This window comes from Mandrillus leucophaeus, unplaced genomic scaffold, assembly GCF_000951045.1.
Source record: "Mandrillus leucophaeus isolate KB7577 unplaced genomic scaffold, Mleu.le_1.0 Scaffold129, whole genome shotgun sequence".
NCBI classification, from domain to species: domain Eukaryota; kingdom Metazoa; phylum Chordata; class Mammalia; order Primates; family Cercopithecidae; genus Mandrillus; species Mandrillus leucophaeus.
In genome coordinates, this window is record NW_012101243.1 from 1,777,906 (window position 1) to 1,796,514 (window position 18,609).

Genomic DNA, 18,609 nt, shown 5'->3' on the forward strand with positions numbered 1-18,609 from the left:
TTGCAGGTGATGCCAGATAATTATCTGAAGTGGTTGACCAGCTTACACTCCTGTCTCAGTATGAGTGTTCAGTTGCTCCATATATCTTTGCCAACACTTGGAATTGATGACTTGTAAAAATTTTAGTCATTCTGGTTGGGGGCGGTGGCTCACATCTGTAATCCTAGCACTTTGGGAGGTCGAGGTGGGCGGATCACCTGAGGGTAGGAGTTTGAGACCAGCCTGGCTAACATAGTGAAACCTCGTCTCTACAAAAACACAAAAAATTAGCCAGGTGTGGTGGCATGCACTTGTAATTCCAACTATTCAGGAGGCTGAAACAAGAGAATCACCTGAACCCAGGATGCGGAAGTTGCGGTGAGCCGAGATCGCACCACTGTATCCAGCCTGGGTGACACAGTGAGACTGTCTCAAAAAAATAATAATAATCTAGCCATTCTGCTATGTGTGTAGCATTAGCTCAGTTTTTAAGTAGCAAAATATACAAGTAATGCCAGGAGCTCTTCCTGTTAGTTCAACTCCCCTCCAGTTGATGATGGTGAAGTAGGCGGGATTTATTGAGATTCCTGGGTGGTCTCTGGCCTGCCCTGGGTGTTGTCCAGATCAGTGGGTTGGAGGGCTGGGCTCTGGGCCTAAAGCTTTCCTGGGAAAGCTGATTGGGCTGGGCTGGGTGGTATCCTCAGCCGCTAGGGCCCAGCAGGCATCTTGTGTATTCATGGTTCACCTTTGTCTCACCCTCTAATTTGGGTTTCTCCAGGGAACAGGCACGGTCTCCTGGTGCCCAACAATACCACTGACCAGGAGCTGCAACACATTCGCAACAGCCTCCCAGACACAGTGCAAATTCGGCGGGTGGAGGAGCGGCTCTCAGCCTTGGGCAATGTCACCACCTGCAATGACTACGTGGCCTTGGTCCACCCAGACTTGGACAGGGTGAGGCAGCCCAACTTGCCCCAAGAGTCACAGGGCCATCCCTGTCAGTGGTTAGCCACTGTTCTTTCCTAACAGGCAAGAATTAGGGGTCTCTCCTGTGGTTTTTCTGTATGGGCCCTTGAGTTTCAGGTATTCATTGGAATAGTGATAACAGAGGCCTTACCAAGTGTCAGAAAGAAGCTGGGGAGGGTATGAATCCTTCAGGATTGAACCATTCAGTCCTGCAGCCTGGGCCAGGATAGGTGATCGACTGTTGAACTTCTGAGTGTGGGTGAGAGGGGAAAACAGTGACATCGAGACCAGCCTCCAGCTGTTCAGGGCGTGCATGAATTTTAGGGGCTTCACAGCTGGCTTTGACTCTGCTCTAAGCTGTACTTCCTCCTTTCTCTGGGTGAGGCTTTCATATGAGGTACATAGGAGAAATAAGGGGCTCAGGGAGCCAAGGCCCGGGTGCTGCTGGGCATGGAGAACCCTGGTTCTGGGGCTGTAAGTGGGCCCTGAACACAATACCTTTGACTGATAGGAGACAGAAGAAATTCTGGCAGATGTGCTCAAGGTGGAAGTCTTCAGACAGACAGTGGCCGACCAGGTGCTAGTAGGAAGTTACTGTGTCTTCAGCAATCAGGGAGGGCTGGTGCATCCCAAGACTTCAATCGAAGACCAGGATGAGCTGTCCTCTCTTCTTCAGGTCCCCCTTGTGGTAAGCATTCCTGTCCTCTGAACCCCGCCTCCTGCTGAGGCAGATCCTTTCGCCCAGTGTTCGGGAGTCTGGGTCATTACCTGCTGCAGTTTGAGACTGGGGCTGCAGGTCAGGGAGGAGCAGGGTATGGGGAGAGTCCTCATTGAGGAGGGAGAGACTTTGGTGCCGTGACTCACATTGAGCCCATCCCTTGGCAGGCGGGGACTGTGAACCGAGGCAGTGAGGTGATTGCTGCTGGGATGGTGGTGAATGACTGGTGTGCCTTCTGTGGCCTGGACACAACCAGCACAGAGCTGTCAGTGGTGGAGAGTGTCTTCAAGCTGAATGAAGCCCAGCCTAGCACCATTGCCACCAGCATGCGGGATTCCCTCATTGATAGGTACCTGGGGTCTCTCCTTCCTTCTGCTCAGGGTTGGGGGTTAACTTGCATTTTTAGAGTATGGGGAAAAGATGTCATCTAGAATGAGAGCCTACCAGTTTGTTCTGATAGCTTCTCGAGTGTGAGAGCATATCTGCACACTGCTGAGTAGATAGAGCCAGCACATTTTTTTTTTTTCAATTCACCATGATATTCAAAACATATTTATTGAGCAACTGCTAATCCTCGTCTTTGTGGCTTTTCAGGGCTAGGATACTAGACCAGTAGCTGCTTGAGCAGCTTTTCAGAGCTGGTCTGGGGGTGAGGGCTGAGGCAGGCACCTTGAGAGTGAGGTGGGTTCTGTGAAACAGCTACTGACCGTGAGCTTTCCTTTCTCTTCAGCCTCACCTGAGTCACCTTCCAAGTTGTTCCATGGGCTCCTGGCTCTGGACTATGGCACCTTCTCTGCACTCCGCCCAATCTGCACCGGATGCTGGCAGGGAGGTGGCAGAGAGCTCACTGGGACTGAGTGGCTGGGCACCCAACCCTTTTCCACCTGTGCTTATCTCCTGGATCTATCATTACTGCAGAAACCTGCTCTGTTGTGCTGGCTGGCAGGCCCTGTGGCTGCTGGCTGAGGGTTCTGCTGTCCTGTGCCACCCCATTAAAGTGCAGTTCCCTCCGGGCCATTCTGAATGTGATGTTTGGGGCCCTCAGCCTGTGTACAATCCCCGCACTCTCCAGTTGTTCCAGCATTCTGGGAAGATAGGGTGGGATGGACACAACACACACCCAATCTAGTTCACTACCTCCACACACACCATTCCCTTCTCCACCGTCATCAGGATGGGAGGCTTCATCCTGGGGCAAGAAACTCTGTCCATTACAGTTCTCCTTTTTTCTTTTTGAGGCAGTCTCTGCCTGTCATTCAGGCAGGAGTGTTGTGATGCAATGATGGCTCAAGCGATCCTCCCGCCTTGTTTTTGGTTTTTTTGTTTGTTTTGTTTTGTTTTTGTTTTTTGTAGAAACGAAGTCTCACTATGTTGCCCAGGCTGGTACTCCTGAGCTCAAAGTGACCCACCGCCTCGGCCTCCCAAAGTGTTGGGATTACAGGCATGAGCCACCGCGCCCGATCTAGTTCTCACAATTTTCACCCGACTTCTGCCCCATCTTCTCTGGCCTTGAAAGTCTGTTCCGATTTTCCCCTGAGCCAGGTGAGGGCCCCGTAAGAGCTCTGGGGCATCTGGCTTCAGGGCAGTCTTTGACTAAAGTGGATGGAGGTTGCAGGTCCTTGCCTGGGTGGGCCTGGGGCGGGGCAGCGGGTTCCCAGCGTCCTCCCGGCCTGGGCGCCTTGGAGGCTTCTGGGGCGCAGTCCGTCCCCCTGCGCGGGGCGGGGCCTAGAGGCGCTAGGGCGGGATTGGCCGGGGACGTTCGCGGAGTCCCGCCCCGGAGCCCGGGGTCGAGTCCCTCTTTTGTGCTCAAACGCACTGAGGGCGAGGTCGGCGCGCGGTGGCGTCACGGCGCCAGCTCCTCCCGACGCTGAGGTGGGTTCCGGGAGACCAGCGGGTGTGGCTGTGCGAGGTGAGGGCAGGGCTGGGGCGAGGCCCTAGCGGGGGGTGCCGGCGACCCAGACCTAAAGGGCTTTTCTTGCAGACCATGGGGGCTCAGCTAAGCGGCGGCCGCGGCGCCCCAGAGCCTGCGCAGCCCCAGCCCCAGCCTGCGGCGCCAGAGGGCCCGCAACAGCCCCGGCCTCAGCCCCATCCCGAGCCCAGCCCGTGGGGGCCGCTGGACGACGTGCGCTACCTCATCGCCTGCACTTCCTGGTACTGACGGCGTCTTCCGGAGGATGCCGCCCGTCTGTCCGCCGTCCCCTGTGGTTCTTGCTTGCCTTGTCTCCTCTCCCCACGTCCCTGCGTCTCTTACACCCCCTTCCACCCGAGGCTCCCCAGAGATAGCAGAGAATTCGAAGAGGTCGCCGGGGACTGGAAAGAAGCCCCGGCCGGGCCGCCTTCGCGGCCTACAGCCCAGCCTGCACCCAGACCCAGCTCAGACCTTCGTGTTCACCCCATCCCTTTCTCCGGCTGGCTGGGTCGGGAGCATCCCTGTCTGTCGCTGGCTTCCAGAGGCAGGGCAGGCCTCCTGATAAGCCCGTAAAGCTGCTGACCTCCTGACTTCGTCTGCCTTTTATTAATATCTTAATTGCTGATAGCCGTGCTCTTGACTATGTGTCTCAGGTCATGGCACCAGGGGCCTTGACTTTGGAGAAGCCCTTGCCACAGTGACCCTCCCCATACTCCTGAGGGGGGCTGCTCCCCATCCTGGATCCTCAGGACGCATCCCCAGATGCGTGAGGCAGCTCCCAGACACCCCAGAGGTCCCCGGTTCTCCTCCCGGAGCTTAAGATTACTTTTGGAACCTGATCTTTGTTCCCTCATCCCAGGGAAATGACACACTCTGTATTTCTGTTTTATTTATAAATGATTTAAAAAACATTATACAAAGGCTGATCAGTTTAAAATGTGACTGACACTGAAATGCTGTGATGTCCCCCAGGCTGAGGGGAAGCTAGGCTCTGGGGCCCCCAGTGCTTTGCCCCTCCGTCTGCCCTGTCCTGGGGTGATGGACAAACAGATGACCACAGGCAGGAGAATCTGAGATTGGAAGCCTCTAGGCTGAGGCCTCTGGGCCTGGCCCCATATCCCTCACCTCTGCAGCCTGGGCTGCCTGCCTCCATCTCCTGCTCATTCTCAGCTGGCCTGCCAGGAGCCAACAGGGAGCCTGGCGGGAGGCGGGGGTGCCTAGAGCTTTCAAGAAGTGAGAGCACCAACCTGAGGAGTGGACAGGGACCAGGAAGTGGGGGAAGGGAGGCCAGGAAGAGGTGGATACAGGAGACACTTCTCATCTCATCTCAGACCCTAGAGGGGTCCACAGATGGGGACATAAGACACAGCCAGCCCACTGGATGGCCCGGGCAAGTAACAACCTCTTTGTGCTTCATCCGAGCACACGGTGAGAGTTACCTTCGGCCTCCCAGGGCCTACACGAGTTTCATGTGAGTGGACAGGTGTGAGCTAATAAAGTGCTTTGCAAAGTATAAAACACTGTACAAACCTATGAATCACTAATATATCTGCAGTTGTTCCCTGCCTGTCCCAGGGAGCCTGCCCTTGGCCAAAATGAGAAAAAACAAGGATGATGACAGGGGACACAGCAGACCCACATGGGCGCCTCTGGGACAAGAGATTTTGCTTGAGATAGCTCCCAGGGCAGCAGGAGTCCCTGTCTGTGCTACAGGGTAAGCCGACCCCAATCTCAGAGACCACAGGGTCGGGGGCAAGGCCCATGCAGGCTCAATGAGCAGGGGTGGCATCCAAGACCCGGCTAGCACGCTGGAGACTGCCTGACACCTCTTTTTGGCTTTGGCAGAGAGCCAGTGGGCATCACTGAACCCATTGGCCTTGTCTAGGACTCCTCAGTGACAAGCAGGGCTGCCTCTGCTATACTGGAGCAAGGCAGGCCAAGCCCTAGGAACTCCTGCCAGAGACAGTGAAGGGCGGGCCAGTGAAGGTCAAAAAGGGAGCCCCCTTGGCTTGGGGCTGCTACTGGTAGGGTTGCCCTTCTAAGAGCAGTGTGGGAAGATGGGCCCAGTGAGCAAGGTCAGCAAGGGCCAAGCTCTGGGAAAACACTGCTTCCAGCCAAGAGATTGAGTCGGCCTTGGGGTAGCTGGGAGTGGAGGCACTGAGCACTTCAGACACCCCGTCCGTTTCCGAAGGACTCCCAGGCTCTGCCATGTTGGCCCTGCAGCCATCTCTGTCTCACCTAACTAGTCAGGCTGAGCCCCAGGTCGCAAGTGACAGGCTGGAGCAAAGCTGGGGACAGGGACAATAGAGGGGAGTGGAGGACGGTCACAAACTCGGATCTGCCTCCAGAAATGGGGTCAGCTTCTGCCCCAGCTCTGTAGCTATAGGAGCAGGGCTCAGCTACTGGGGTGTCTGGGTGCTAGAGTGGCCTTAACAGCACCTTGGTCCTTGTCGCCTGGGGGAGGGCCGCTCTGCTGGCCTCATCACCAAGACAGTCACCTCTAGTTCACCTAAAGCCTCAAGCAGCCTTTGCAAAATGGGACTTTAAACAGTAGTGACAGGACATTTAAATACTCACGATGTGACAGGTGGGTCCTTGTCAGACCCAGCCGGGCCACAGCCCTGCCTGCAGCATGTGACCCTAAATCCTGGGTCTCTGAAGAGACCCTGACAAGTGGAGCAGGTTTCCTGAGGGATCTGCTGTCTGCCAGCAGGGAAACCCAGGCTTGTTGCCCACTGTGTCAGAAGCAGGGGTCCTGTAGCCTTGGAGGACAGTGGGGTGGGGGTAGGGGGACATCTGACCAGCAGGTGTTGGCAAAAGGGGACCAGGACTGGTGGCATCTCCCGGATGGGGGATGAGAGCTAGTGCTGGCTTCCCACAGAGGGTGCTGGGTTCCAGCCAGGAGTGGAGCTGTGGTACCTCATGGACACCACAGGATGCTGTGACCTCAGGGGCTCCTCCTGGCATGGTCCCTGCCTCCGGATGGAGCCTGGCCTATTCCCTTAAGTAGGGAGTAGTTTGCCCAGGACAGAAGGCTGGCAGCTGGGTGCCAGACACCCACCCTGGGGGCACAGCCCCCATAATTCCCTGCCCCACGCTCAGCCTAGGCCAAATGCACCCACCACTTCAGCTGTACGACCCCAGCCTAGGGCCCTGCTGGCCCTGGTGAGCAGTGGCCAGAGCTGCCCCTCAGACCCTGGTGAGGAAGGGCCTGGCTGGCCAGACCGAGTGGACAGAGAGGGCTCTGGGCTGCTCACACCCACTCCTGGACTGGCCGCTTATAGTAGGTGACAGGCTGAGGGCCTGTCTTGTTCTTGAACTGGAAGATGGTGTAGACCAGCACCAGGATGCAGAGGGACAGGATACAGGGGATGACCACGGCCACAGCGTTCACAGAGCCCGGCACATCGTTGATGGTCACCATGATGTCCACGTCGTCCTGGGGCAGCCGCCGTTCCTTCCGCCGCTCCACCTCTTTCTGGTTGCAGCCCATCCAGTCACGCAGGATGTTGCGCGGGTAGCCTGGCTCCACGCTCAGTTTCTGGTTGTCAAACTTCCAGTAGTCCCGGCCCTTGTAGAAGTAGGTGTAATCTGCAGAAATACAGCCCAGCATCACCACTCCCAGACACTTCCGGCACCTGCTTTGGGGCAGTGTGAGAGGAAGGGCACAGGCGCTGTGGCGTGGGAGGCAAGGTGGGGACACCTGGTGGTTTGGGGTGTAGTGCTTGGCTGAGTCATGGAGTAAGAAGCTGCAGAGGGGAGCGCCTGGGACCTGGAGTGGTCTGCCTGTCATTCTACGGGTGCTAGGAAACCAGAGGGGCTTCAGGGAGAATTGGGACATGGTTCACTTTGTGCCGCCCAGACAGGACCCCTTGCACGCTGCCTGGGTCACAGCTCTGTCACACTGTGCCCACAGGTCCCCCTTGCCCCACATGTGGGTTCCATTAAGCCTCAGCCTGGCTTCTGCTTGAGCCAAGGGAGGCAAGGAGTAAGATTTCACCTTGTGTTGACAGCAAGACACTACCTCTGTGCAATTACGGGTTTTTTTTTGCTTGGCACACATCACTCAACACAGGTGCAGGGTCTTTGGGAGCCTTCTTGGGGAGAGGCTGGGCAGTCTTGCCAATCACTCCCTGGGCAACCACCCCAGGGCTCCAGCAACAGCCTAAGCAGCTCAGCCAGCGGGCAAAGCAGCTTGCTCAGGCCGTCCTCATTGGCTGGCTCCCCATCATGGCTAGGGCTTTCATTGGTCTAGGTCCTTGATGTCACCTGTCTCTGAGGCTCCCCAAAAAGGGAGATCTTGTGTGTAAAGCATCAGGTATACAAGACAGCCAACAAATAGCAGCTGTGGCCAATGGCTTTCTTTTTTTTTTTTTTTTTGAGACGGAGTCTTGCTCTGTCGCCCACGCTGGAGTTGCAGTGGCACAATCTCGGCTCACTGCAAGCTCTGCCTTCCAGGTTCACACCATTCTCCTGCCTCAGCCTCCCGAGTAGCTGGGACTACAGGCGCCCGCCACCACGCCTAGCTAATTTTTTGTATTTTTAGTAAAGACAGGGTTTCGCCATGTTAGTCAGGATGGTCTCGATCTCCTGACCTCGTGATCCACCCGCCTTGGCCTCCCAAAGTGCTGGGATTACAGGCGTGAGCCACCGCGCCCGGCCTGGCCATTGGCTTTCTTATCAGTGAAGCCTTGTCGGAGAGCCCTTCCCAGCCATCTCTAACATGGCCCCCTCTAGTTCATTGCTCTCTCCCAGATTTATTTCCTTTTTTTCTTTTCTTTTCTTTTTTTTTTTTTTAAGACAAGGTCTCATTCCATCACCTAGGCTGGAGTACAAGTGGCGCAGTCATAACTCACTGCAGCCTCAAACTCCTGGTCTTAAGCAATCCTCTGGCCTCAGCCTCCCAAGTAGCTGGGACTACAGGCACATGTCACCATGCCCAGCTAATTTTTGTATTTTTTTTTGTAGAGATGGAGTCTCACTATGTTACCCAGGCTGGTCTCGACCTCCTGGCCTCAAGTGATCCTCCCACCTCGACCTCCCAAAGTACTGGGTGTCTTTCCCTTATAGCATCTGTTGCCATCTTGCTTTATGCTCCTAGACTCGGACCTATGCAAGTCCTGTTCACTGCTACGTCCCCAGCTCCCACCACACAAGCTGTCTATTATTATGGAGTGAATGAATGAATCTTTTCAATCCACATAAACTGAAACCCACAAGATGATGATAATGATGATGATGATGACGATAGCAGCTAAAACATATAGCATGGATTGTGTGCTAGGCATTATTTCTAAGTATACTACACAATTTATCTTCTTTAATCCTCACAAAACCATTATATAAAGGTAGGTACCATTATTATCATCATTTTATAAATGAGAAAACAGAAAACTTCTTAGAGATTTGCTCAGATTCATAGTGAGTGGTACTATGGTGGTTACGAACCCAGCCAGTCCAGCTCTAGAGTCTGTGTTTTGGACCACATCAGTGGAGATCTACTTAACAAACACTCCTGGAGGCCCACTCTGCATCTGGCCAGGCTGGCCGCTCCTCCTGAGAAGCTCCTGTGCTGGTGGGGAGACAGGTTGAATGTCTGACGGCAGTCGTAGGGGCTGGTGGCCAGCATGGCTTCTAGGAGGAATTCAGGAAACATAAAAAGTTTCTCTCTTGATGCAGTGGCTCATACTTGTAATCCCAGGGCTTTGAGAGGCCGAGGTGGGAGGATTGCTTGAGGCCAGGAGTTTGAGACCAGCCTGGCCAACAATAGTGAAATCCTGTCTCTACAAAAAAAATGTAAAGTAGTCAGGCATAGTGGCATGTGCCTATAATCCCAACTACTCAGGAGGCTGATGAGGCAGGAGGATCATTTGAGACCAAGAGGTTGAGGCTGCAGTGAGCTATGATTGTGCCGCTGCATTCCAGCCTAGGCGACAGAGACCTTATCTCTTAGAATTAAAAAAAAAAACAAAAAAAACACATGTTTTTTAAAGGTTTTCTTTCCATCTTCTTGCCCTCAAGCCCTGTGAAAAAGTGGCTTTGAAACATGCATGCCCATCATTGCTTTTCAGATTTGGTAACTCGAGGCGTCCCTGGAGTACACCTGCGGATAAGTGTTCGAGAAATGCTGTCTGAAGGAATGAAGTCAGTCTATGACAACGTCTCTCTGCTGTGAATCGCTCCTGCAGATGAAAAAGTGTGACTCGGCAGCTGGTAAGCGAATTAATGGACCGTGTGAACATGGGTAGATACGAGTCAACTGTCTGCCACCAGGTGTTGTCTCAAACCTGGATGCCCATAGGCACTGAGTATGCCCATGGGCACTGGTGAGGACCACATAAAACCAGCTCCCCACGCCCACCCCAGCCCGGCCCTTACGTACATCCTTCCTTGCTGATGAAGGCCCCTTGGGGAGCCTGTGGGATGCCCTTCCACACGGTGATAGGCTTAGGGTAGCCAGGGTCCGTGGCCCGCCGCTCCTCGCTGTAGCGCCAGTACCGCTCGCCTTTGAAAAAGTAGGTCTTGCCCACAGGTTCCCAGCGCAGAGCTGTGTCAATGCCTTCACGGGGCAGACAGCTGCCCAACTCCCCCAGGCTGTGGGGGTACCCAGGCTCCACCGTCACCTCCTTAAACACCCAATACTTGTCACCTGTGGCCAAGAGGAGCCCAGGATCAGCTTCCCCAGTCACTCAGTGCCGCCTGCCCATCTTCAGGATGTCAGGTGAAAACAGCCTGATGCCCTCAGCCCCTTGGCCCAGTTAGAGTTGGGAAGAGCAGGAAGCCTGAGGTCAGTCCCAGATCCTGGACAACTTGCCCCTGCTGCCTGGGCTCCGAGTCCCACCCTCTTTTCATCATGTGAGTTGCTCCTCTCTGCTCTCTGGTCATCTCAGCCACTTACATGGCTTTGCATGCACTACCACTCTCCAAACCTGCCACCAGCGACACCTGACTCTGAGGCTGTCCCACTGGACCTGAGCAGCAGACCCAGAAACCCTGACCTCCCGTGGCCTATGGGCAGCTCCACATTGGCTGGCTTCCCAGAGCTCCTCATCTGCACCACAGAAGGGCTCCCTCCTCATCACCTTCTGTCTCCCAGGTCCCCAGCAGGGAGTCCTAGCCTCACTGTTGACCCTCTCTTTCCTGCTACTCTCAGTATTCAGCCACTTTTTTTTGAGATGGAGTTTGGCTCTTGTTGCCCAGGCTGGAGTGCAATGGTGCGATCTCAGCTCACCACAACCTCCGCCTCCTGGGTTCAAGCGATTCTCCTGCCTCAGCCACCTGAGTAGCTGGGATTACAGGCATGCGCCACCACGCGTGGCTAATTTTTGTAATTTTAGTAGAGCTGGGGTTTCACCATGTTGGTCAGGCTGGTCTTGAACTCCTGACCTCAGGTGATCTGCCCGCCTTGGCCTCCAAAAATGCTGGGATTACAGGCGTGAGCCACTGCGCCTGGCCGAGTATTCAGTCACTTCTGAGGTCCTGTGACTCTCCTGGCAGCTGTCCCCTGCCCTCCAGCTGCACGGCTCCTCCCTGGATTGGGCCTCATGAGTGGCACTCTCCAGAACCACCTCAGAAATGGCTGCCCTGCCCCTGCCATGTCTGTCACCTCCTGCCCTCTGGCTCTCTGCTGCTCAGAAACATTCCATGAATTTCCAGCCTTGGCCTAATGGATCAAGACCACATTCTGGCCTGGCAACCAGGGCTCTTCAGGATTTGCCCCCAAGTGACCTTTCTGGGCCATTTCTCACAGCTTTCCAAGGTGGGGCCTCCGTGGCCATCAGATGGGTCTTCTAAGCCCTGTGAACGTCCGTACACATCCCAACCCTGCTCCTTTATTCAGCCATTGTCCCTCTGGAATGCTTTCCTTGCTTCTCACTATCTGTATCTCACCCATCTGAGGTCTGGCCTGAGTCAAGATAATTGTCATGAAACAACCTAGCACAGTGCTGGGCACAGGGTGAGCACCTTAGCTCCCTCCCACGCCCTCCCCACCTTGAGTGACCTCTTCCCTCTGGGTTCTTACAGAACTGACCCGATGGCCTCCCATGAGGTACTGGGTGGTCTTCAATTGCTTGTCCCACACTCTATGTCATGTGGACAAAGCTGGTCTCCCCACCAACCTTGGCACATACAGATTATCAGTCTCATTTTCTGACTTAAATTGTCAGAGGTCAGTGTCTCTGTTAGGCTAGAGGGGCCCTCTGAGGATGTGTGCCTCCCACCCCTCCTCTTCCAGTTTAGATGGGAAAAAGGAGGTCCCATGACCTTGGGCAGGGAACTGTCCCGCGCAGCACAGGCTACATTACCTTTGAAGAAGACAAATCTCCCATCGGCCCTTTCGTAGGCTGCGTCGATGCGGGCAGGCAGGCCCTTCCAGAACTGCTCGATCTGCATGGGGTAGCCCTCCTGCACTCGGTTATTTCGCAGGCGCCAGAACCAGCGATCCTGGGAGGAAGCGGGAGAGGGGGAGAAAGGTGTGTCAGGCCCTGCCTCCGAACCCAGTGATTTCAGCTGTGGGGCTTAAGTCCCAACAGCCCAACACCTTCCCTGGGGCCAGCTTGGCAACCCTCCACCGAGCCTGTCCATTAGCTGCTTCTGACTTTTAAAGCCCTGGGAGGAAGACAGGATGCTCCTGTAACTCTCTTCATTTCAGCCTCCTGCTGACTCTTGCTGCTGGGTGGACCATGAGACAGACAGCAGACAGGCCTGGTGTGGAAAAGGTGTGAGGGAGCCAGAAAGGATGATGTCAGGGCCTGCAGTGGCCACATGGGGGCAGTGGAGCGTCGCTGACATCAGCCAGACTGGTCCTCAGGACAGTGGGAGGCTGGGGTGGTCACTGAGCCTGGGCTGAGTGCCCTGTACGTGGCTAGCTCCATCCAGTAGGGCCAGGATCATGGAAGCCAAGTCATGGGAATTCCCTCGAGACCTGGGCATGCATTCACATTTCTCCATTTATAGCTGCATGACCTAGGGCCTCACCTGCAAGTGCAGGTAATAATGGAGAATCAGATGAGAGATCCTAGGCAAAGTGCCCAGAACAGTACGGGGCACACAGTCCATGTTGAGTAAATGGCAGCTAAATAGTCGGAGTCCAGTAAAAACGCCTCTTGTAACTGGTGCCTTGTCCCCACTGCAGCCTTGGGCTGGTACGGAAGCAGCCTAGGCAAGGCCTGTAGCTGCCAGACCTCAGTTTTCTTATGTGTAAATGGGGGTGATAAAACCCGGAGCTGCCTATGAACAGTTCAGTCGGATCAAAGTAGAATGACTGCAGAAGAAGAAGCATGATTTGTAAAAGATGGTACAAAAGCTAGTATTTTAAAAGGTGTTTTACAAAGCACTTTCACATCCAGGTTTTTGACCTTATTTTGACTTTCATGTCTCTGTTAAGTTGATCTGAGATATACGGAGTCTTAAGAAAGGCCAGGTGACTTGCTTCAGTGAGAAGCCAGATTGGGGCTGACCCACACTGCCCGATTCCTGCGCAGCGCTCAGCGCGTGCTGGGATAACTCCACGAGGGGAGCGAGGCAGCCTCTTTCACCACCCCGTGTGATGGAGCCGCCCTGCCCAGATCCCCTTCAGAAAAGGGCTTGTTGCCCCGGTGGCCAGGAGTGTGGCCAGCAGGCAGGTTTCAACTGTCAGCCCCTTTGGGGATGTTCTCTGCTCCAGAGAGCCCTTCTCAATCGCTGGATGCCCTTCCTCCTCCAGTGATTCAATGAGGTAGGGGTTATAATGTTCCAGATATTTTGGGCCCAACGTAGGCTGACTGACAGGCCACCGTAGCTCCAGAGTTCCCTGCGGGGGTGGCTGAGGCTGCCATGGGCCTCTGTTGCCACTTAACCTCTCCCTCTTCCCTGTCCTGCTTCCTTCTCCTCCTTCTCACAAATGTTGATTCTGAAAGTACTCCCTAATCGAAATCCTGCATTCCAGACCCCATTTCAGAGTTCGTTCCCCGAGAGCCCAACCTGCAACACGTCAAGCAGGCTGCCACCCTGTCAGTCCATGGCTGATGGAGGACAGATGACAAGATATACCTTGGCCAGTAGCAGCTTCTCAAGCCTTGGTAGGGTCTGGAGTCAGACTCAGCCACCACTGACCTAGCCCCCACTCCAAGTTGGCCATCTTCAGAGCCGGACGCTCACTGGATCTTCACACACCCTTTGTTAGAGGAATGACTCCCCCAGGTTTCGGATGGAGAAACTGAGGTCCCAAGAAGGGAGGTGACTCGCTTAGTCAAGGTCACAGACCAGAAGCCAGCTTCCAGCACTTTCTCCCAGCATTAATTCTGGGGAGGTGAGGGATCACCCATCTTTCCCCCTCCCTCTTGGAAACAAGTTGATTCACCCAGCAGCATCAGGAAGAGACCCCATACCCTGGCCACTGGGCCAGCTCCCGTCTAGGCCCCATGGTAACCAAATCCCAAATCAGGAGCCTTTCCCAGCTCCGTGGTGTGGAGGAGGAGGAGGAGGAGGAAAGGTCAGGGGTCAGCTGGGTGGTGCCAATCCATTGGCCCTACCTTAAACACAAACATCTCGCCCCGGAAGAGGGCCACTGTGTTGAAGTTGCCATCACAGATGTTGGGTTTGGTGCCTGGTGTGGATGGCCGGTCCCCGAGGGGCGGCCGAGGGGGCCTGGGCTGACGCTCATGCTTCCTCTCCGACGGTGAGTGGATCCTGCGGACGGGGAGTGTAGGGAGTGGCCTTGTGGGCTCCAGAGGCTCGGCTGGGGGTCCTGGAGAGAGGAGCTACATCTTAGAGAGGGGGCAGCCATTTCCCGCCTCCCGCTGCCATTGTCTCAGCATCACCCAGGCAACTCTGAGACAGGTCTGTCCCAGTCCAGCCTCCTGTTCCCTCTCCCCAGTTTAACTCCCCCAGTCTTTGAGAAAACAGATGAAAATAGCCATTAGAATGGGACTCTCAACTTTCCACCCCTGAATCTTATGTCTTCTCTTTTCCCTTGTTACAGAGCAATCATGTCCTTCTTTAGGTCAGCGCTCTTCCTTAGGTCATACCCTCTCTGCCCCCTTTACACACACTGGCCCCACTTCCTCACCACTTTATTCATTCTCTTTCCCAGCCCAGTGCAGCTTCTACCCATCACCCACTCCAGCTGCTCCGCCAAGATCATCCAATGGTTGCTTGACTCAGACTTTGATGAGCACATGCATCATCTGGGGATGTTGCTAAAATGCAGATAAGGGCTCAGAGGGCCTGAGAGTCTGCATTCCTTCACACTCTCAGGTGATGCTGATGCTGCTGGTCTGAAGACTACACTTTGAGCAGCAAGATTTATAGAAACACTTTCCTTGAAACACTCTCTTGGTTGTCCTCCTGCGTCATGGGCTGTTCCTTCTCAGCCTCCTTTGCTGGCTGCCTGTCCCCATCTGCCCTACTCTAGAGGCTGGCATACCCCTGGTCCTCTTCCTTTCTGTCTCTACATTTTTGTCCTTAGGTCAGTGCTTCTCCACTTGGGCTGCATATTAGGATCACCTGGGGGAGCTTTTCAAACTGGATGTTCAGGAAGCACCAGGCCAGCTATCCAACTTTTTTTCCTGAGGAGGAGTCTCGCTCTGTCCCCCATGCTGGAGTGCAGTGGCACGATCTCGGCTCACTGCAACCTCTGCCTCCCAGGTTCAAGTGATTGTCCTGCCTCACCCTCCCAAGTAGCTGAGACTACAGGCATGTGCCACCACGCCCAGGTAATTTTTTTTTTTTAGCAGAGATGGGGTTTCACCAGGCTGGTCTCAAACTCCTGACCTCAAGTGATCTACCCACCTTGGCCTCCCAAAGTGCTGGGATTACAGGTGTGAGCCACTGCGCCCAATCCCCAACTATTAATAAAACCAAATCTCTAGAGCTGAGGGCTGGGTATCTGTGTTTTTTATTAGAATCCCAAGCTAATTCCAAAGGGCAGCCAAGTTGAGAATCATTACTCTAGGTGGTTTCATCCAGGCTCATGGCTTTAGAGACCTGCGTCAGAGCTGTCCACTGGGGTGTTCTGTGATGATGGAAATTGTCCATATCTGCATCGTTCACTCCAGTAGCCCCTAGCCACAGCCATATATGGCTACTGAGCTCTTAAGATGAATGACTAGTTCTTAGTGTGACTGAGATACACTAAAGAACTATTACTGAAATTATAATTTTCATATTTTTGGTGTGGGTAGAGACAGGGATCTCACTTTGTTGCCCAGGCTGGTCTCGAACTCCTGGCCTCAAGCAATCCTCCCACCTTGGCCTCCCAAAGTGCTGGGATTACAGGTTTGAGCCACCACACCCTGCCTAATTAATATAAATTTAAATTTCATTACTGTGCATGACTAGTGGTTACTGTACTGAACACCAAAGACCCCAAATAAATATCCCAGCCTAGATTTTTTTCTTTCTCTTTTCTTTTTTTTTTTTTGAGAAGGAGTCTTACTCTGTCACCCAGGCTGGAGTGCAGTGGCATGATCTCAGCTCACTGCAAGCTCTGCCTCCCAGCTTCAAGCGATTCTCCTGCCTCAGCCTCTCAAGTAGCTGGGATTACAGGCGCACACCACCATGCCAGGCTAATTTTTTTGTATTTTTAGTAGAGATGGGGTTTTGCCATGTTGGCCAGGCTGGGCTTGAACTCCTGACCTCAGGTAATTGCCCATCTCGGCCTCCAGCCTAGATTTTTGAGCTGCAGACTGGTGGACCCTATTGCTTCACAATTACAAAAACTGGAAACCCTGGGGTCATCCTTAACTCTCCCTCCTTCCTCTCATCCCACGTCTGATCTGTCAGTAGATCCTGTTGTTCTACCTTAGGAATAGCTTCTGGGACCCACAGCCCCCACCTGGTCTCTGCTTGTGAAGGTCCTGCCTGTCCTCCAGGGCTCTGGCTGGGTCATCTCCTCCAGAGGGAGCCCTCCTCCTGTGCTCCGTAGCCTGGGGGATGTGGGCGCCTGTGCTGTCTTGACAAGCATTTGCTCAAGTAAACTGGTCTGCGTATCTCACCTGACTTGACCAGACGAGAACCTCACATACCAGTGTGAACAGAACTGGGAGAGAGGTGTGTAGGAGGCCTTTCATATCTTACCTAGATAAGCAGTAGCTTCTCATCTTTCATCTTTTCTTTCTTTCTTTTTCTTTCTTTTTTTTTTTTTTTTTTGAGACGGAGTCTCGCCCTGTTGCCCAGGCTGGGGTGCAATGGTGTGATCTCGGCTCACTGCAACCTCTGCCTCCTGGGTTCAAGTGATTCTCCTGCCTCAGCCTCCCAAGCAGCTGAGATTTCAGGTGCCCACCACCACACCTGGCTAATTTTTTTGTTTGTTTGTTTTAATATTTTTGGTAGAGACGGGGTTTCACCATGTTGGCCAGGCTGGTCTCGAACTCCTGACCTCAAGTGATCTACCCGCCTCGGCCTCCCAAAGTGCTGGGATTTCAGGCAAGAGCCATGATGCCTGGCCCTCATTTTCTCTTTTTAAAGAACAAAGCTCTGGTTATAGTCCCCATCCTACTGTATCACCGTTACTCCTGCAGATATGTGAACCTGCCTGGCTAGAGGTGGAACCTATGGGAGTGCTCAGTCACCATCTGGTGTAGGAGGGAGGGAGCGAAGCATGAAGGGGTTGGGGAGAAGTGTGGAAGGGGAGGGATAAAGGAGAGGGAATGAGTGGCCCTCACCTCACTTTTGTCCCTCTCAGTTACAGCTCAGACCCTCCCCTAGGTTTCCCAGGTGTGCCAGGGGAAGCCTTGCCCTCTGGCCAGGCAAAGCCATTGGAAGTCTGTAAAGGTCACACACAGTCAGAGAAACAGCAGCAGTGCTGATAGCAACGTCCACCTCCCTCGTCCCCTACCCCACAACAGGTAGGCAGTCACAGCCCAGCCCCGAGGAAGGAGCAGTCCTCCCTTTCCTTGCCACACACCATAGATCTTCTGGATGCCCTGGAGATCGTCCTGGGGCAGCTTGAAGTTGTGCGTCTCCATGTACTGGTAGAAGGGTGCCATGATGGCGCTGGGGTCGTTGGAGTGCTCCAGTCCGAGCGCGTGGCCCAGCTCATGCACAGCCACCAGGAAGAGGTCGTTTCCTGTGGAGAGGAGTGTGGGGAGGCGCCCAGGGCACCTGCTTAGATATGAGTCGGTCAGCCAACCCATTACCTCAGCAAACACCAAGCACAGTCCCTGTGCCAGGCCCCGTGCTGGACATACAGAGAAATCAAACACAACCCCTGCCTCCCAGGCCTCTCTGCAGAGTGGGGACAAGGAGAGAGAGAGCACAAGTGAGGCAGAGGGCTCTGGGTGCTTTAGGAATGTCTGGGAGGGTCGGGCGGGGATTCTGAGGAGAGGGGGGTCATTTAAACCTGGGGGAAGATGTTCAGGGAAGGTTTCACAAAGATGAAGCTGAAGCTGAGTCTTGAAGGATCAGAAGTTAGTCAGGAGAACGGATTCAGGGGGCAGGAGAGGAAGGGTGGGGGTGACATTCCTGGCGGATGGAATGCGATAAACACGGTCCAGGGACAGGCAGTTTCATTCCACCTGGCTCTGGAACAAAGCAGGAGGGGAGGGCCGGAGAGAGATGAGGTCAGCCAGGCTGGCAAGCAGGGCGCTTAATGCCATACAAAGGAATTTGGATCAGCTTCTTGGCTAGTGGGGGGTTTAAGCAGGAGTGGGGGTGTGATCCAATGAAATTACTCCGGCTGCAGTTGGAGGGAGGATTAGAGGGAACAAGACCTGGGGCAGGGGGATCTGTTTAGATGCTGGGGGCCAGGTGACAGATGAAAAGGCCCTGAGCTGGCTGGGCACGGTGGCTCATGCCTGTAATCCCAGCACTTTGGGAGGCCAAGCAGGGTGGATCACTTGAGATCAGGAGTTTGAGACCAGCTTGGCAAACATGGTAAAACCCTATCTCTACTAAAAATATCAAAAATTAGCCAGATGTGGTGGCCTGCGCCTATAGTACCAGCTACTCTAGAGGCAGAGGCAGGAGAATCGCTTGATCCTGGGAGGTGGAGGTTGCAGTGAGCCAAGATCGCTCCACTGCACTCCAGCTTGGACAACAGAGACTCCATCTCAAA

At 54.3% G+C, this 18,609-nt stretch overlaps 2 protein-coding genes across 5 annotated transcripts in view; one reads left to right on the top strand and one right to left on the bottom strand.

The window, feature by feature from the left end:
* Positions 1-13,397, top strand: part of EIF6 (eukaryotic translation initiation factor 6) — a 24,476-nt gene extending 11,079 nt beyond the window's left edge. The window contains exons 4-9 of one of the 4 annotated variants that reach the window (XM_011972406.1): positions 758-933; positions 1,457-1,633; positions 1,831-2,012; positions 2,394-2,415; positions 7,151-7,156; positions 13,383-13,397. In XM_011972406.1, coding sequence (XP_011827796.1) covers positions 758-933; positions 1,457-1,633; positions 1,831-2,012; positions 2,394-2,403 — 545 coding nt within the window. In that variant the 3' untranslated portion in view covers positions 2,404-2,415; positions 7,151-7,156; positions 13,383-13,397. Of the gene's footprint in view, positions 1-757; positions 934-1,456; positions 1,634-1,830; positions 2,013-2,393; positions 2,681-7,150; positions 7,157-13,382 lie in introns of those variants that run through there. The other 3 variants (XM_011972404.1, XM_011972405.1, XM_011972407.1) reach the window with 3 other exon arrangements.
* MMP24 (matrix metallopeptidase 24 (membrane-inserted)) overlaps positions 4,442-18,609 on the bottom strand; it is a 33,275-nt gene continuing 19,107 nt past the window's right edge. The window contains exons 5-9 of the mRNA XM_011972403.1: positions 17,461-17,622; positions 14,087-14,301; positions 11,879-12,017; positions 9,955-10,221; positions 4,442-7,163 (exon numbers count right to left, since the gene is read on the bottom strand). Of these exons, the coding sequence (XP_011827793.1) occupies positions 6,826-7,163; positions 9,955-10,221; positions 11,879-12,017; positions 14,087-14,301; positions 17,461-17,622 (1,121 nt within the window). The 3' untranslated portion in view covers positions 4,442-6,825. The remainder of the gene's footprint in view (positions 7,164-9,954; positions 10,222-11,878; positions 12,018-14,086; positions 14,302-17,460; positions 17,623-18,609) is intronic.